General features: G+C 37.0%; 1 protein-coding gene and 1 long non-coding RNA gene across 2 annotated transcripts; one reads left to right on the top strand and one right to left on the bottom strand.

Moving 5' to 3' along the window:
• Positions 1–3,746: 3,746 nt before the first annotated feature.
• Positions 3,747–13,895, top strand: il4r.1 (interleukin 4 receptor, tandem duplicate 1). Its single transcript, XM_079604863.1, has 10 exons — positions 3,747–3,884; positions 4,003–4,075; positions 9,911–10,037; positions 10,130–10,290; positions 10,418–10,563; positions 10,643–10,799; positions 10,889–10,982; positions 11,093–11,159; positions 11,270–11,355; positions 11,448–13,895. The coding sequence occupies exons 2-10, from the start codon at positions 4,015–4,017 to the stop codon at positions 12,274–12,276; spliced, it is 1,728 nt and encodes a 575-aa protein (XP_079460989.1). The 5' UTR covers positions 3,747–3,884; positions 4,003–4,014; the 3' UTR covers positions 12,277–13,895.
• LOC306994447 lies at positions 4,705–9,589 on the bottom strand. The gene is made up of 5 exons (XR_013796683.1): positions 9,471–9,589; positions 9,106–9,144; positions 8,218–8,327; positions 6,234–6,292; positions 4,705–5,198 (listed from the first exon to the last, which is right to left on the bottom strand). It is a non-coding gene; the product is annotated as an uncharacterized lncRNA (long non-coding RNA).
• Positions 13,896–14,828: the final 933 nt, after the last annotated feature.

Raw genomic sequence — 14,828 nt, 5'->3', positions numbered from 1 at the left:
GGATCTACCGCCAGCAGTCAATTTTGATATTCTAGGTATTATTAACTGGCCAGAATTTTGAGATCGCAATAGACGTGAAGGACTATAATGCGTTAAGAGCTCGCTTAAGTTCTGCGAAGCTAAACCATTTAGTGCTTTGTAAGTAATAGAATCTCGTAGGATAGAGATTAGTAATTAATCTGAACCATTAATTAAGTACTAATTAAGTGGATTATCCTCCATTCTATGACCCGGAAACCGATCGAGCTCGGATATTTGGCTGCACGCCATGTTGTATTGTTAAACTCGTGCCAAATCTGCCAATGACTATACACATAAATAATAGTATGGCTCAGAGCCGTTAAAAAACACGGCTCTGGGGCCTCATTTATAAAACTGTGCGTAGAATCCTTACTAAAAGTGTACGTGCGCCCAAAAGGCAAAAATGGCGTGCGCAAAATTTTTTTACAAATACAGTTTATAAAGGGGTATATTAATAAAAAATACAGTTTATAAAGGGGTATGCTGTTTTGATGGCCCCTGGTTTAATACAAATGCAATTAGGTAATGTGTATATAATATGCGATATAATACACCAACACTTACCGCTTGTAATCTGGTATGCTGAAATTATGGTTTAAATTTAACGCATGCGCAATTCCACTAATTCCACTGCTGCGCATGCGCATTAACCGAAGGTATCCCATTCTGATGGGTATGGTGTTCCGTCAGAACACCTGTTCTTTTAGGTGAACGACGGGAGCTGGCTCGCATATCTGAAGAGCCGACTCTATTTAAAAATATATAGCCTATAGAAATTAAATCATTATGTAATAAAGAAATAATGAATTATTTTAATTTTATTTAAAATAATTGACTAATTCAAAGAAACACAACAAAATAATTAGGCTATCGGCCTAAAGGCGCACACACATTCGTTTCGACTATCTGATCAGCCTCACACTCTGTTCCTGTCAATCAAACACGCGATGTCAACCAATTATACTGCATGAGGGAGGGCCGAGCACGCACGCACGCACACACACACACTAGAGATGCGGATAAACCATAGGGATAAACCGCTGATCGGGCGGATGGCGTGACAAAAAATAATATTTTAATTCAATTTGGGCGGGTGGCGGTTAAACCAATCAAATGAAAAAAGTTTGCCACTAAGCAAACTTGCAAGCTGTGAGCCAAGCTGTCAGGAGGAGGCCTAAACGTCTCGTAGATGAGACTGACTGGGTTATTTTGTTTCGATATTAGTTATATTTTAAAACAACCAGTCATATAGCCTACCACTTGTGGAACATTTAAAAGAGAGGCAGATTATGGATATGACTCAGAAATGACATCGGGCAATGGCAGCGCAAGATGTTCAGAAGAACGTAAGAGCTAACTTCTACAAGCTCAAAAACATCCACATAAAAAAAGAAGGTATAGGCCTAGGCCTAAGAAAAATTGTCGGAAAACTTTGCACATTAATTAGATGTGCAAGGCAAGCAGGCAATTTTTCGGGTTGTTATGGACAATAAAAAATGTGAATATTCACGTTGCACTGTTGTGCGGTGGACTTTCAGGGAGTTAAAATGTTTATTTTTTAAAGAGCCGTTTGTGAGTCAAAAGAGCCGGCTCATTTCAGTGAGCTGAGTCAAATGAGCCGGCTCACGAAAAAGAGCCGGATTGCCCAATAAATCCCACTCAGCGGAAGATTGTGCGCACATGCGTCTCCTCCCCGAAATAACCATATATGGAGCTTACAACGCCTAGTTTTACTATGCATATCCTCATCTGCATATCATTTGCATATGATTATTCATCCACGTGATAACATGTTTAACGGTACAAGACATTAGGAAAATATGAAATACGGATGTGCCGTAACATTACGTTAATAAAAATCATTTAGTAGCCTGCCTTGTTTTTGAATAAATAAATCAAATAGTGTAAAAAACATTTCAGATAAAGTTTTTCTCAATCTTTTCCACTGGCCAAATAGTCTTTTTAATTGATTTATATTTTTAATGGAAACAGATCGACCCTGTTGTGCATTATATTTGCACAATATGCTATTATCATGACAAGCAATTAGGCTATCTCTGTAGTTAAAACATTAAAACACAGCATGCCAAAGGAAAAGTGTTCAAAAGCATTGCAAATATTTATAGGCTATTTATTGAATATTTATATATTTTTTTAACTTTTCAGTAAATGTCATGTAGCCTAGTGTTTAACTCCATTAATGAGAGTGGCATATTTAATCTAAATGTTTATATCAGAAGTATTATTTTATTTAAACTGTTATTGTGAACATGCACTGTAGCCTATTTATGATTAGGACTCATAATGAAGATTTCAGTTTTACTTCATCTGCCGTTAGATAGGCTATGCGTCAGTTTCACTAAACGGCCAAACGCGCTCGCTGGCGCGGACATTTAAGGTGTGGATATACACAGGTTTCTTGTATACAAACAATACCAGATGCGCGCGCATCCAAGAGGCAAGACCACTATGCCGAGTTCTGTAAAAGAACATTATAATTAACGTAGATTTCGCATTGTTTGTAAATTCTTGTTGACTCAATAATAAACTGCAATTTCAGAGTTGAATCTGTTTGCTTGTGTTTCATTTGCATATTAATATAACATTATGTAAAAAGTTAGTTTGTTGACTAGTATGAAATTGTCCAACTAAGTTTGCGAATCATAAAAACATGACATACCCTATGCATTTAGGTTAGTTTACAGCACAAAAGCTCCGCGTCATCTCTGCTTCTGCTGGATATAGCCGTAAAGACTGTTGCTTTCTGCCTCTTAGATGCGCGCGCATCTACGTGATGACGTTGCACAGAAACCCGTGATAGGCTTGGTGAGTGAAATTATATTTGTATTATCTTTCTGTATATTTATAATTTTATTTCGATTTTCTGTCTAAAAGTGACCAAAAAGACATTTAACTCCAGCTCACCATCAGTGTCGCCAAACTGCTCCGTCTCCAAAACGTTCGTGCGCATGGGTCAGAGTTTGCGTGGAGGTGCGCATATTTTCCCGTCAAGTTTGTTTTTATAAATCACAACTTATGCGTCGGAAGTGGCGTACGCCTCTTTCATGGCCTGTTTTGTGCGTACGCAACGGTTATAAATGAGGCCCCTGGTGTGACCTTTGTATATGACTGCAAAATAATGTCATGTGTCATGCCGTTTGCAACCACATGGCGTCCCTATTGCCCCTGAGCGCGCGGATTGAGGGGTCTGGCAGGGTTGAAAGTTACCCGTTCTTCCTGTAAAAATCACACAATACAACCATTTACTAATGTTTGTTTTTAAACATTTAAAAATAAACCCATGTCTGCCCTCCTGACACTGTGTTGCAGAGAAATTAATTCTAATAATAATAAATAACCGATACAGGAACTGAAAATAATTGCATGTTTCTCTGAAATGCGGTCTCATTTTGCGCTTCCTTTTTTTGTGAGCATTGCATAATAAGGTTTCCTAAAAAATTATCACCTATATATCGAAGACTAATCTTGTTTATATCTGACGGGCGTTCTGTTTGTTTTCCGTATAATTATGGTGTGCTACTTTTCCTATCCGCGTGCTTGAGCAGACTAGAGATCAGTGTGAGCGCGCGTCTCTCAGGAACAGCTCGATCGCGCGCAGGGCGGGAGTTAGTGGAAAAGCAGAACTGCTGCGTGTGTTCCAGGAAAGTTCGATGTTGCGTGGGCGAAGAGGGAAGCTTAGTTGACCATCATTTACACGGTTTAAACTGCTCGTCGTGTGTTTTATGCGCCTGGGACTGACATCATACGTTTAATTTGTCTATAGAGTGGTCAGTAAATTCGGTTTATTTTATTTTTACTCTGCGGACGCAGCAACGAACTGTCATATAGTTACAGTCAAAAAAGGTATGAGAACGTCACGTAAACTATATTTTGTGTGGATATCATATTTTAACATTTTATCTGGTTACATAGGCTATATATTATTGTTTAAAGATGAATGAGATCTATATTTCTGCTTATAGGAAGTACAGGATGTTTTCCACATTTCTTTGTCAGATCATCCTCACACTCATCTTCCAAACACTGTGTTACGGTAAATGTTTATTTTGCTAAGAATGTGCATTTGCTCTATGTAACTTTGTTACTTTAATATAAAACATATCCGTTTATCTGCTCTCTCTCTCTCTCTCTCTCTCTCTCTCTCTCTCTCTCTCTCTCTCTCTCTCTCTCTCTCTCTCTCTCTCTCTCTCTCTCTCTGTGTGTGTGTGTGTGTGTGTGTGTCACTCTCACAATTGTTTCCAAATGTTTAGCTCTATACGCTTTTTTTACGTGGCTTTCCCTTCTGCTCAGTATTTAATTGTTGATTCATTCGTTTATTTAAAACGTACACTGTAAAAAATTCTGCTGTGATTTTACAGTAAATTACTGGCTACTAATTGCATTACTTTCACAGTAATTTACAGTAAGAAAATTTAATGTAAATTACAGCAAAATGACAGTTGTGTACAGTGATTTCACAGTTAATGATATCACATCATTACTGTAATTTCACAGTGCATAACTGTATAAATATAGTTATCAGCTGTAACTTGAACAGTAATTTATTGTGATTCAGCTGTAAAAGTAATGCAATTAGTAGCCAGTAATTAACTGTAAACTTACAATTTAATACAGTAATGCAATATGATGACATAAAAGTAGTAAAAAAAAAGATTAAACAATAGTTTCCACAATTGATTTTATTTTCAATAAAATTGTTACAATATAACAAACGTTGCAAGAGTCGTTGCATAACAGCGGGCAAGAGTAGGCAACGAGATGGCAGTCCAAAAAACACAGCCAGAGCTAAATAACAAAAAAATAGGTAGAAGTGAAGGTCTTGACCAGAAGGGCAGTCCAACATATTCAGTGGCGATATGGCAAGTAAAAACGGAGAGCCAAACAATGACCGGAGCAAATGAAAAAAGTAATACCATCAAAACAAAACAAATAACATAGGAACCCAAGACCCAACAGATGAGGCGAACCTAGATGAGGCGAAAATCTGGTCTATGGTATCCAGACTGCCTTTCAGCGTGAATAAAATCCACCCCAACTGCTCGCCAATTTCAGATCCCTCCATTTTCACATCGCTGAAGATTCTCCTCTCACTGAAGACACGTCCAGTCAAGACGTCCCAAAGTCTGCACAGTGGGTTGTGATGTAGCTGGTTCTTCCTGAACAAAATGAAGAATCAGTATTAGAAAAGAGAAGTAAATTGATTCAATTTATACTCCCAATGACAAGCTAAAATCTTACTTAAAGGGATAGTTCACCTAGAACTGAAAATTCTGTCATTTACTCGCCCTCAAGTTGTTCCAAACTGGTTTGAGTTTTTCTTTATTTGAGCAAAAAATATATTTTGAGAATTGAAAATGAAACAGTTGATGGGCCCTATTGACTTCCATAGTAAAAAAAAAAAAAAAAAAAAAAAAATATATATATATATATACTATGGAAGTCAATGTGGCCCCATCAGCTGTTTAATTTTTTGGGTGAACTACACATCCTGCAACATCTCGTTTGGCATCCATGTAATGTGCTTCTATAATGTATTTCAGCTTCAACACATTGGACAATTTTGCTTAAAGGGTTAGTTTACACAAAAATAACAATTATTTTGTTAATTACTCACCCTCATGTACATTCACACCTATAAGACCTTTGTTCATCTTCGGAACACAAATGAAGATATTTTTAATGATATTCTGAGAGCTTTCTGACCTTCCATTGGGAGCAATGCAACTAACACATTCAAGGCCCAGAACGATTGGAAAGACATCATTGAAGTAATCCATGTGACTGCAGTGGTTTAACCAATTTTATGAAGCGATGCGGGTGCTTTGTTTTTGCAACAACAAGGAGGAGCACTACGACGCACGCATATTGTGTTGACTCGAGACTGGGTGTTGTTCCGTGAATGTGCTTTAGATAATATAATTTTGTAAACAGAGGTAAATTATGGTTTTAAATTATAAATTGAGGTTAAACTACTGGAGTCACATGGATTACTTTAATGGTGTCGTTACTACCTTTCTGGGGCTTGAATATATTAGTTGCGTAGGCTACCAATGGAGGAACAGAAAGCTCTTGGAGTTCATTAAAAATATCTTAATTTGTGTCCCGAAGATGAACGCAGTTCTTACAGGTTTGGAACGGCACGAGGGTGCATAATTAAGGACAGCATTTTTTCTTTTTTTGCTGAACTATACCTTTAAGGAATCCTGGAAACACCTTAAATCAGCATGTATTCGCCAATTTTCTGGAAGAACTGAAATGCAGATAAGAAAACTGAAACAGTTTCACAAAAACAAAACAAAAACTTTCTGCATTTTTACATTTTCCATAAAAAGAAAAGAAAAGCAGTTTTGAATTATTCACTTGAAGCTTCATATAAAATACTCAGAAAAGTAAAATGTTAGCTGCAGCCCTATTTTACAGTGCAAAGTATGGTAATAAAAGCATAAAAGCACTTTTATGAAATAAGCTTGTTCCCACATTTGACAAATTGTGTTTACACAAATATATTGCTTTAACTTTAGCATCATTTAAAGGGTTAGTTCACCCAAAAATTAAAATTCTGTCAGTAATTACTCTCCCTCATGTTGTTCCAACCCCGCAAGACTTTCGTTCATGTACACAAACGAAGATATTTTTGATGAAATCTGAGAGCTGGATCACTCTTCCATAGGCTTCTTAAGGGATTGAAACTTGCCGGCCCAGAAAGTTATTAAAGACATTGTTAAAATAGTCCAAGTGACTACAGTGGCTCAACCATATGATTATCAAGCGACGAGAATACTTTTGTGCGCAAAAAAAATTAACGACATTATTCCACTATTCATTATGTTCTCCGTGGGCCTGAGTGTGTTCACGTAGTGTAACTGCTCAGTGCGTCTGTGTTGCACATCACACGCGTCACACACATGACCAGCGCCGGCCAATATGAGCCTATGTGGTGACGTGCAACACAGACGCGTTACGTGAACCCACTCGAGGCTAGGGCTGGGCGATAAAACGATAACGATAATTATCGCAATATAATTTTTCTCGATAAAACGATATCAGGAGTTCGATAAATGTTCGATAATGTTTTTGCGCCAAAAGCGGAACGAATCTCATTTGAACCGCGCGCGCCACACGGACCGTTTATCCGCTCGGCTCAAAGTCCAAACGGCAGCGTGAGCGCGAGCTCACTCGAGCAGACGCGTTTACTCTGATCGGCCTCGATCACTAGATCCAGTGAGAGCGCTTGAATTCAGCGAGGAACACAAATGTCTCAGTGATTTAAACCAGTTTAAAGGCAGATGAGACCGCGCTGACGAACAGGAGAAGCACTGTGCGCAGCGATACAGTCAGAAGCTTCTCCGTCGACACATTCCCATCATTTACCACGGATTTAACGTTAACGTTAGCCTAGTAATATTAACTGCATCATGAAATGTGGGATATATATATTGAATTGTATAATATTATTAATGTAGACAATGTATTAAAGGACTAATGGAATATAATTCGTTTTAAATAATGTATTTAGGCTACTGGTTTTCATAAATACCATAGAAACCATAAAGTTACATTTTATCTGTGGTTATCATGATGATCTAAATGCATGATGCTGGATGACCAATGGTTAATTTTAATAAAACTAAAGAATATTACATTTTACCAAATAAAAATAATGTTGTTACTTTTTTTTAACAGATGTTACTGTTTTTGTTAATGAACATAAATTGTATAAAGTAAATCTGCATCCTAACTCAAGCTAATACTACTGAAATAAAGATATTTATTTTGTTAAGGAAAAATGACAAATGTTTGAATGTTCTACCTCGGATTTGTGAATGTTCACCTGTTTGGCAAGTGTTTGTCATGATATGTTCTGACAAGAGTAGTTTAAAAACACAACGCTCTGGTTTCTACAGCTTTCACTTAGGAGTACAAATCTGTCTTTAAACTTGAAATAAATAAAGATTTGACATTTATCGATATCGACTGATATAAAAAAAAATATTGTGATATATTTTTTTGGCCATATCGCCCAGCCCTATGAGGGAGTGTAATTAATGACAGAATTTTAATTTGTGGGTGAACTAACCCTTTAATAGCTTCAATAAACATCTTACTGCAGAACTATATCTAGCTTAACACAGAGACAGTGTTTCGTTAGTCCGCTCTGAAGTTTAGATTGCTTACATTAGATTGACATCCGTTCAAAGTCAAGAGCTCCCTGATCAGTGTGCAGACTTGCTGGTTTATGTGTCCTCTCTGCCTCTGCCATCTCTGGGTTGATGCCCAAGAAGCACCTATAAACAAAAAGACAGAAGAAAGCTGTTAGTTTTATTCAAGTGGGATGAAAAAGGTGTCAGTCCCAGTCACCACCTTTAGTGGGTCACTGGATTTACAGTACAAAGCTAAACTAAAGTTAGCTCAGTTTTAACAAGCTGACATTACTTTGATTTAGTTAAACAGCAAACATTTAAATAACGTTAACAGCAACTGAAAAACATTTTTCCATCACAAACACACAGTCAAAAATAGTCTGGCAACAAAGTAGAGGTGTGTGATTTACCCAGGTCAAGCATTATGCACACAACAACGTGCACGTACTGTTTGCAGAGGATGGAGTAACGTTAAGAGTATGTTGGCCTGTCCATCTCCCTTTGTCTGTTTCTGCTTGTAACTGAACGTACTCTTCCTCCTAGAATTAGTTAACGTTATTACCCGTTCAGACAAAATGGCTCCTAATATCTCCAGATGTCGACCTGTTTTTAATGTAGAATAGCACAACTAATCTCCACTAATTCAGTGATAAACATTTAATTTACTATATCTTTTTCACAATAAAAGCATCCAGTTGTTTTGCAACACACTTCATTTTTCTGTTGACGAGACAGACAAATGGCTGCTCCGTTTCACACACAAAGCAGGGGAGAAAATTATGAAGTTCAGCTAACGTTACTAATTTGAGATGAATTTATGAAATTTGAACTGTATTTCAGCATTTATTTGCCCAAATTCACAACACTATAATTGATCTAGTTGATAATAACTGTCATACCCACATATAAGGCCACAGCTTACCTTATAACTTTATTTCCCGGTGGTCACCATAGAAAAATGCTGTGGGAAAAGAGAACGCTGTTAGAGAAACTAAGAAAAGCATTAAGCAAAAGTAAAAATTTCGACGATGTAACTTTAGCTAACGTGTCTCACAGTTAACCTTACTAACTTAATACGGTACAATTAACGTTAACACTACAACCAACGTCTGTTCATTCAAATTTGCGCGCTCAAACCTAGACGCGAGTCTGCTTCGGCTAAGTTACAAAAACATGACAACAGCACCTACAACAAACGCTAATTTGGTTCATACTTTTAAATAACATGCACTATCATATAAAAAAACAGCCACCAAAATGACAAAGTTTGATATTTTAAACACTTACCGGCCGCTGAATCCATCGAGTGAGACCACGGAGGAGATGAGAGCTCAGATGACGCAGTTGCAGCGCGAAAAAGACGGAATTCACAGTAGTTTCTTGTAATAGTCCCGCCTTGCATTATTTTCACAATAAAAGTCTAAATACGGTATTATATTGTGAAATATCACAGTAAAAGCCTGTGAATTGGTAATACTGCAATTTATTGTGAAATATTACAGTTATATGTTGTGAAATCCTGGAAATATTTTACAGTGTACAGTATATGACAAGTTGATTTGGATGTTTTGTAACAAATTAAACAAGAACATGCTGATTCAGATGGCACCACTTTTATGTTTTTTATGCAGTGTTTTACTGTCAAAACAACTTTTACATTAACAAAACAACTTCTACCTTGGTCATTTGTAATAGTGACTTATTTTCAATCTCTAAAATCTCCGTAGAACCCACAGAGAAGGACTTGGAGTGTTTCAATGACTATGAGACAGAAATGAAGTGCAGTTTCTGGTTTGACGGCCTCAAAAGTTGCTCTGGATACAAACTCAACATCACACAGACTGTAGTAGATACGTATGTATTTGTTCAATTTCTCTATAAATATAACTAAAATAATTTACTGTTCATTTAGCAATTAACTGACACTATTAACTCTTATATTGCAGGTTAAAAAAATATACATGCATGTTTGAGAAAAGTCATTACCGTGCCAACTGTGAATGCAAAATTAAAGTCCAAGAATTTGTTGTATCAGAGAATATCTCTACTACACTTCTGAACGGAACAGATGTTTTATTAAGCAAAACATTTGAGACACAGGACTTCAGTGAGTATAATTGGTGTCTAAATGTTCTTGTTAGGCTTTTCCCATTTCTTTTAAATATTCTGGAATAAATAGTGTTATCTGGCCTTTTCTGACACATTTACAAATATGTGATTTTCATTTTCTGCAGTCAAACCAAAAACTCCAGCCTTATCAGTGCAGAAGACTGAAAATGGAGATTTTAATGTAACTTGGGATGACAAGTATGAGAAGAGGTATTTTGCACGAGGTTTGGAAATACATCTGACCTACAAGATTGAAGGAGGAGATGAAACTGTAAGGAATATGATATATAGATGATATGAAAATACACATATAGATTGAAATTTAAAAAATAAACACTTTGTCCATACAGATGTCCAGGAATGAGTCAAACTCCCTGGGATTCGTTGAGATTGTGGGCAGAAGTCTCCAGCCAAACACCAACTACATTCTGACAGCAAGAATGAGCACAGGCTATAACGAACACAAGATATTGAGTGACCAGAGCGCACCAGTTGAGTTCACCAGCTGTAAGTCAATGTGTTTTGATCTCAGAATTATTACTGCGTGTGTTATAATGCTCTTTAATAATCCTGATCAATCGATATGTGCTCCACAGCCTCATCTCCAATTGGATTACTCAGAACGATGGTTCCGCCTCTATGTGTTGTTTTGATCATCATCATTGGTTCTATCTTCATGTGTGTTTTGAGGTGAGATCTCCGTTTTGTTTCTCGCCATCAATCTACATTTAGCATTTTTGCTTTTCCTTTGTGCATCCTTGTCAAATTTAGTTCTGACACACTTTACTTCCTCGTTACAGGATGAAGATGAATTGGTGGGACAATATCTCCAAGCCAAAAATAGACGCCATTCTTGGAGAAGAGAAGGTTGGAGAAAGATAAAAAATCATGCAATAGCCATCTATAATAATAATATTACATCATTTATGCAGACCAAACTTTTTTCTTACCCTAATTTTTTCATTTTTGTTTAATAGGGTCGTATTTTGCCTGCTTCCTTTATGAACTTAGCCTCAATCCATGTTGAGATTCCAAAACTGGACTTTCAAGAGGAAAAGAAATTGTAAGGTTTCTCAAAAACTTCAGAAACACATGACAGACTAGCATCTGTGTAATTCTGATTAATAATGCCTCAACATGTTTGTCTCTCTACAGGATCTACGCATCATCAGTTGATACAAACAATGAGAACAGTTCCCGCAGTGTTGAGTCAGCGGCAGGCGATTATGGCCAGGCTGTTTTTGATTCTGGTAATGGCAAGGAGAAATGCAGTTCGGTCAACGTCCCATTACGTGTCGAACATGCCCTGCAGAAGGATTTAAACTTCTTGAACCTTACCAACATACCCAGCAATCAGCAAGTCAAAAGTGTTGATATGAGTTTCTCAAGAGAACGCAACCGTGCAAACCGAGATTCGGGCAACTGCTCTGGCTCATCGGTTTTCAGCAACATGACGTATTTGGGATCGACCAATGATGATCCTTCCTTCCTGGATCAGCAGAGCTGTGATGATTCCTTTGAAAGCTTCGAAAACTCCTCTATGAGTGCTGAAATCGTTCCCACTAGCCAGTTTAACATTCCCACTAATGATGCTTTTGAAGACGAATATCAGTCCTTCAACTGTGTTGTGAACCGTACGGATGTTTGTATGAACCGTTCAAATGATGTTGATTCTGATGAAAAGTTCATTGTGAAAAATCTCATCACTAGTAAAAATCCACTATATCCTCCTCTGTTTGTCAATAATGGCAGCGTCACACCAAGTGATGGTGGGTATCAGGCTTTTGAAAGCTTAACAAAGAGCACAGGAGGACAGTGGAGCACGAGTATCAGAACTGAACAAACACTTAATGAATGTGGAGCGCTGAAATTCCCCCACAGCACCGGCCAAGATCCCACATCATCAGAGCAGCAAAGTTTATGGCCCTCTAATTTGCCTGTTCCACCCATTATTGAAATAGATACTTCATATCAGTCTTTTTAGCTGCGCTGTACATAACTGAAACACTGAATTATCTTTGTATGTAACAGACAAAGTTACAAAGAAATATGACCAGTATAAGATCTTTGCAAATGTTCATTGGTTAAATGTTCATTGTTAGACTAAAAAAGCCAAGACCTTGCATTTAGGTTTCAATGTTTTAACATGAAGACTTTAAACAGTGTCTTAAATGCTCGAAGAGGTTATGTATTACTACTCTCTATGGTCATTTTTCTTTATTATTGGTCACAATTACACACGCAATGTTAAATGCGACACTAAGTCACATTTGCAAATGTAAATTTTAAAGGCATGATAACAAGGCCAAGACGGTTCTTATCATTCTGTGCTGTTAAAGCAAATTATAGATATTTGCTTATTAATCTCTACAGTTGCAATGAATCATTCCTTTGAAAGTGTCACCAGTAATAGGAAACTTTAGGTTTAAATTTGGAAACAATGAGAAGCACTGTGCCACACCGCGGAACTTTTGCGTCTAGCGCCCCTAGAGGCCACAAGCGCCGCAGCACCGTCGCAAAAGTCTAGACGACATCCACTTAATAAATGGACGACCGTAAAGCGATACGTTCTCCAGGTCACATGACCTGGCCAACGACGGTCCGTCTTCTCCAAACTTACATAGGCGGTATTTCAAGAGGGCAGCCCCGCTCGGAGCATTAATAGTGTCAAACGCTGTATATTGGCCTGAGGATTTTTTAAATTTAAAATAACTCGTATGCGTCAACTCTTAAGGTCACAAAGTCCACGGTGTGGACATGATGTACATACATGATGTATTACTTTTCTTGTCATTCACATGTTTGTTTTATATTATTTTACATTTTCTCATTTCCAAGCCTATATTTGATATCTGAGCCTGTGAAATAACTTGTATTTTTATTTTGTGCATTTTTTTTTCTACAAACAACAAGATACAGTCTGTATATATGATATATTTAGATGCCACTGCTATGTTTTTGTTTCTTAATCTTCAACAGGAAAAGACTTTACTTAGCTTGTACATTTCATAAACGCTTATCAGCCTGTTTAACTAGATGCTGTTAACAAATGATAGATACGTGCCTAAAACTTTTCATTATTTTTTGTATGTAATCAGCCAACACCATGGTGTTCTACCACACAAACTAAAAGCACTCTAAAAATTATCAATAAGAGCAATGTAAATACACTGCTATGTTTATACTTCTCTAAAGTAAAACCTCAGAATGGTGAAACAGAGTCTGGGAAATACATGAGTCTGTCAGTGGGGAAGTTGAACAGTTTTGTCGGGGCTTTTGTTTTATGCTTCCTATGTTAACCAGGAAGCTACATACTTTTTTCCATGGAAAACACATCATACACTTCAGTGCATGTCGAGACATTTACACATTCTAATAAAGGCTGCTTCACTTAAGTATGTCTAAACATGGGACACCTTTGTTCTTATAAAGCAGGTTCACTGTATAAACATGAGAAACCTTTGTTCTCTTAAAGCAGTAGGCATAAAATATGAATAGAATTAGGCTATGTATAACAAAATGAAAGCTAAAGGTCTAGAAGTATGTAATTGCTGAAAGTCATTCCTAAAACTGGAGCAAATAAATCAGTCGTTTTTGCACATAATGATCAGTGTGACGGTCGCATTTCTGTACTTTCTGACTAGTCGTAATAATATTTTGGATAGTTTGTATTATCATTTAAGATATCTGTAACGTAATTGTGACTAGTCGAAACGACAGATAGAGATATCTGTAATTCAGTTTTGACTAGGCAAAACTGAATTACAGATATCTGCAATGACGTCATTGAAAACGACATTCAACTCGTCACACATCTTAAATGACAATTGCAGATATCTGTAATTCAGTTCTGACTAGGCAGAATGAAAGTTAAAGATATCTCAAACTTCATTATGACTAGAGCAAATTATTTTGCATGAGGTTGCTCTATTTTAGCTATCCATGAATACGTAATTTCCCCTCCCCGCCATAATCAAAGAAGAAGTGGGTTAATTTCCTTATTTCTATGAATGGAAGAAGAAAGAAGCGGTCATGGCATTGGCTGTAATCGAAAAACACCAGAAAATGTTTCCAGCATGACACAAATTGTACTCATTAGCATTAGCCTGCGGGTTTCTCAAAAATATTGGCAACATGCAATGTTTGCCATGCATTTCTATGTTTATGATCATGCTTAAAATTACCGTAGGTTATTGTTGATGTAGAATTTACACATGAGAGAGATTCACATTAATTCACTTTAATAAAGATGCTTACATGCATGCTATTCTTGCCATGGCAGTGCAATAACATTAACTTCCTTAGAGTTTAGATTAGTTCTTATTTTTTTTTTTTTTTTTTAACAGTAAAAACCCATGATAGCCTGTAGGTATTGATTTCAGGTTAAAACAGTAGCTAACAGCATTAAAAACATGCTCTGCTCCCGCCTAAAGTGTGATGCGGGCCTAATTTGCATACAGATATCTGCAACGTCATTTCGCCTAGTCAAAACTCTAATTCAAGATATCTGTAATTACATTTTGACTAGGCAGAATG

The sequence above is a fragment of the Phoxinus phoxinus genome (genome assembly GCF_949152265.1).
Source record: "Phoxinus phoxinus genome assembly, chromosome: 1".
In the NCBI taxonomy this organism is placed as follows: Eukaryota; Metazoa; Chordata; class Actinopteri; order Cypriniformes; family Leuciscidae; genus Phoxinus; species Phoxinus phoxinus.
This window is presented reverse-complemented; position numbering and strand designations above follow the sequence as displayed.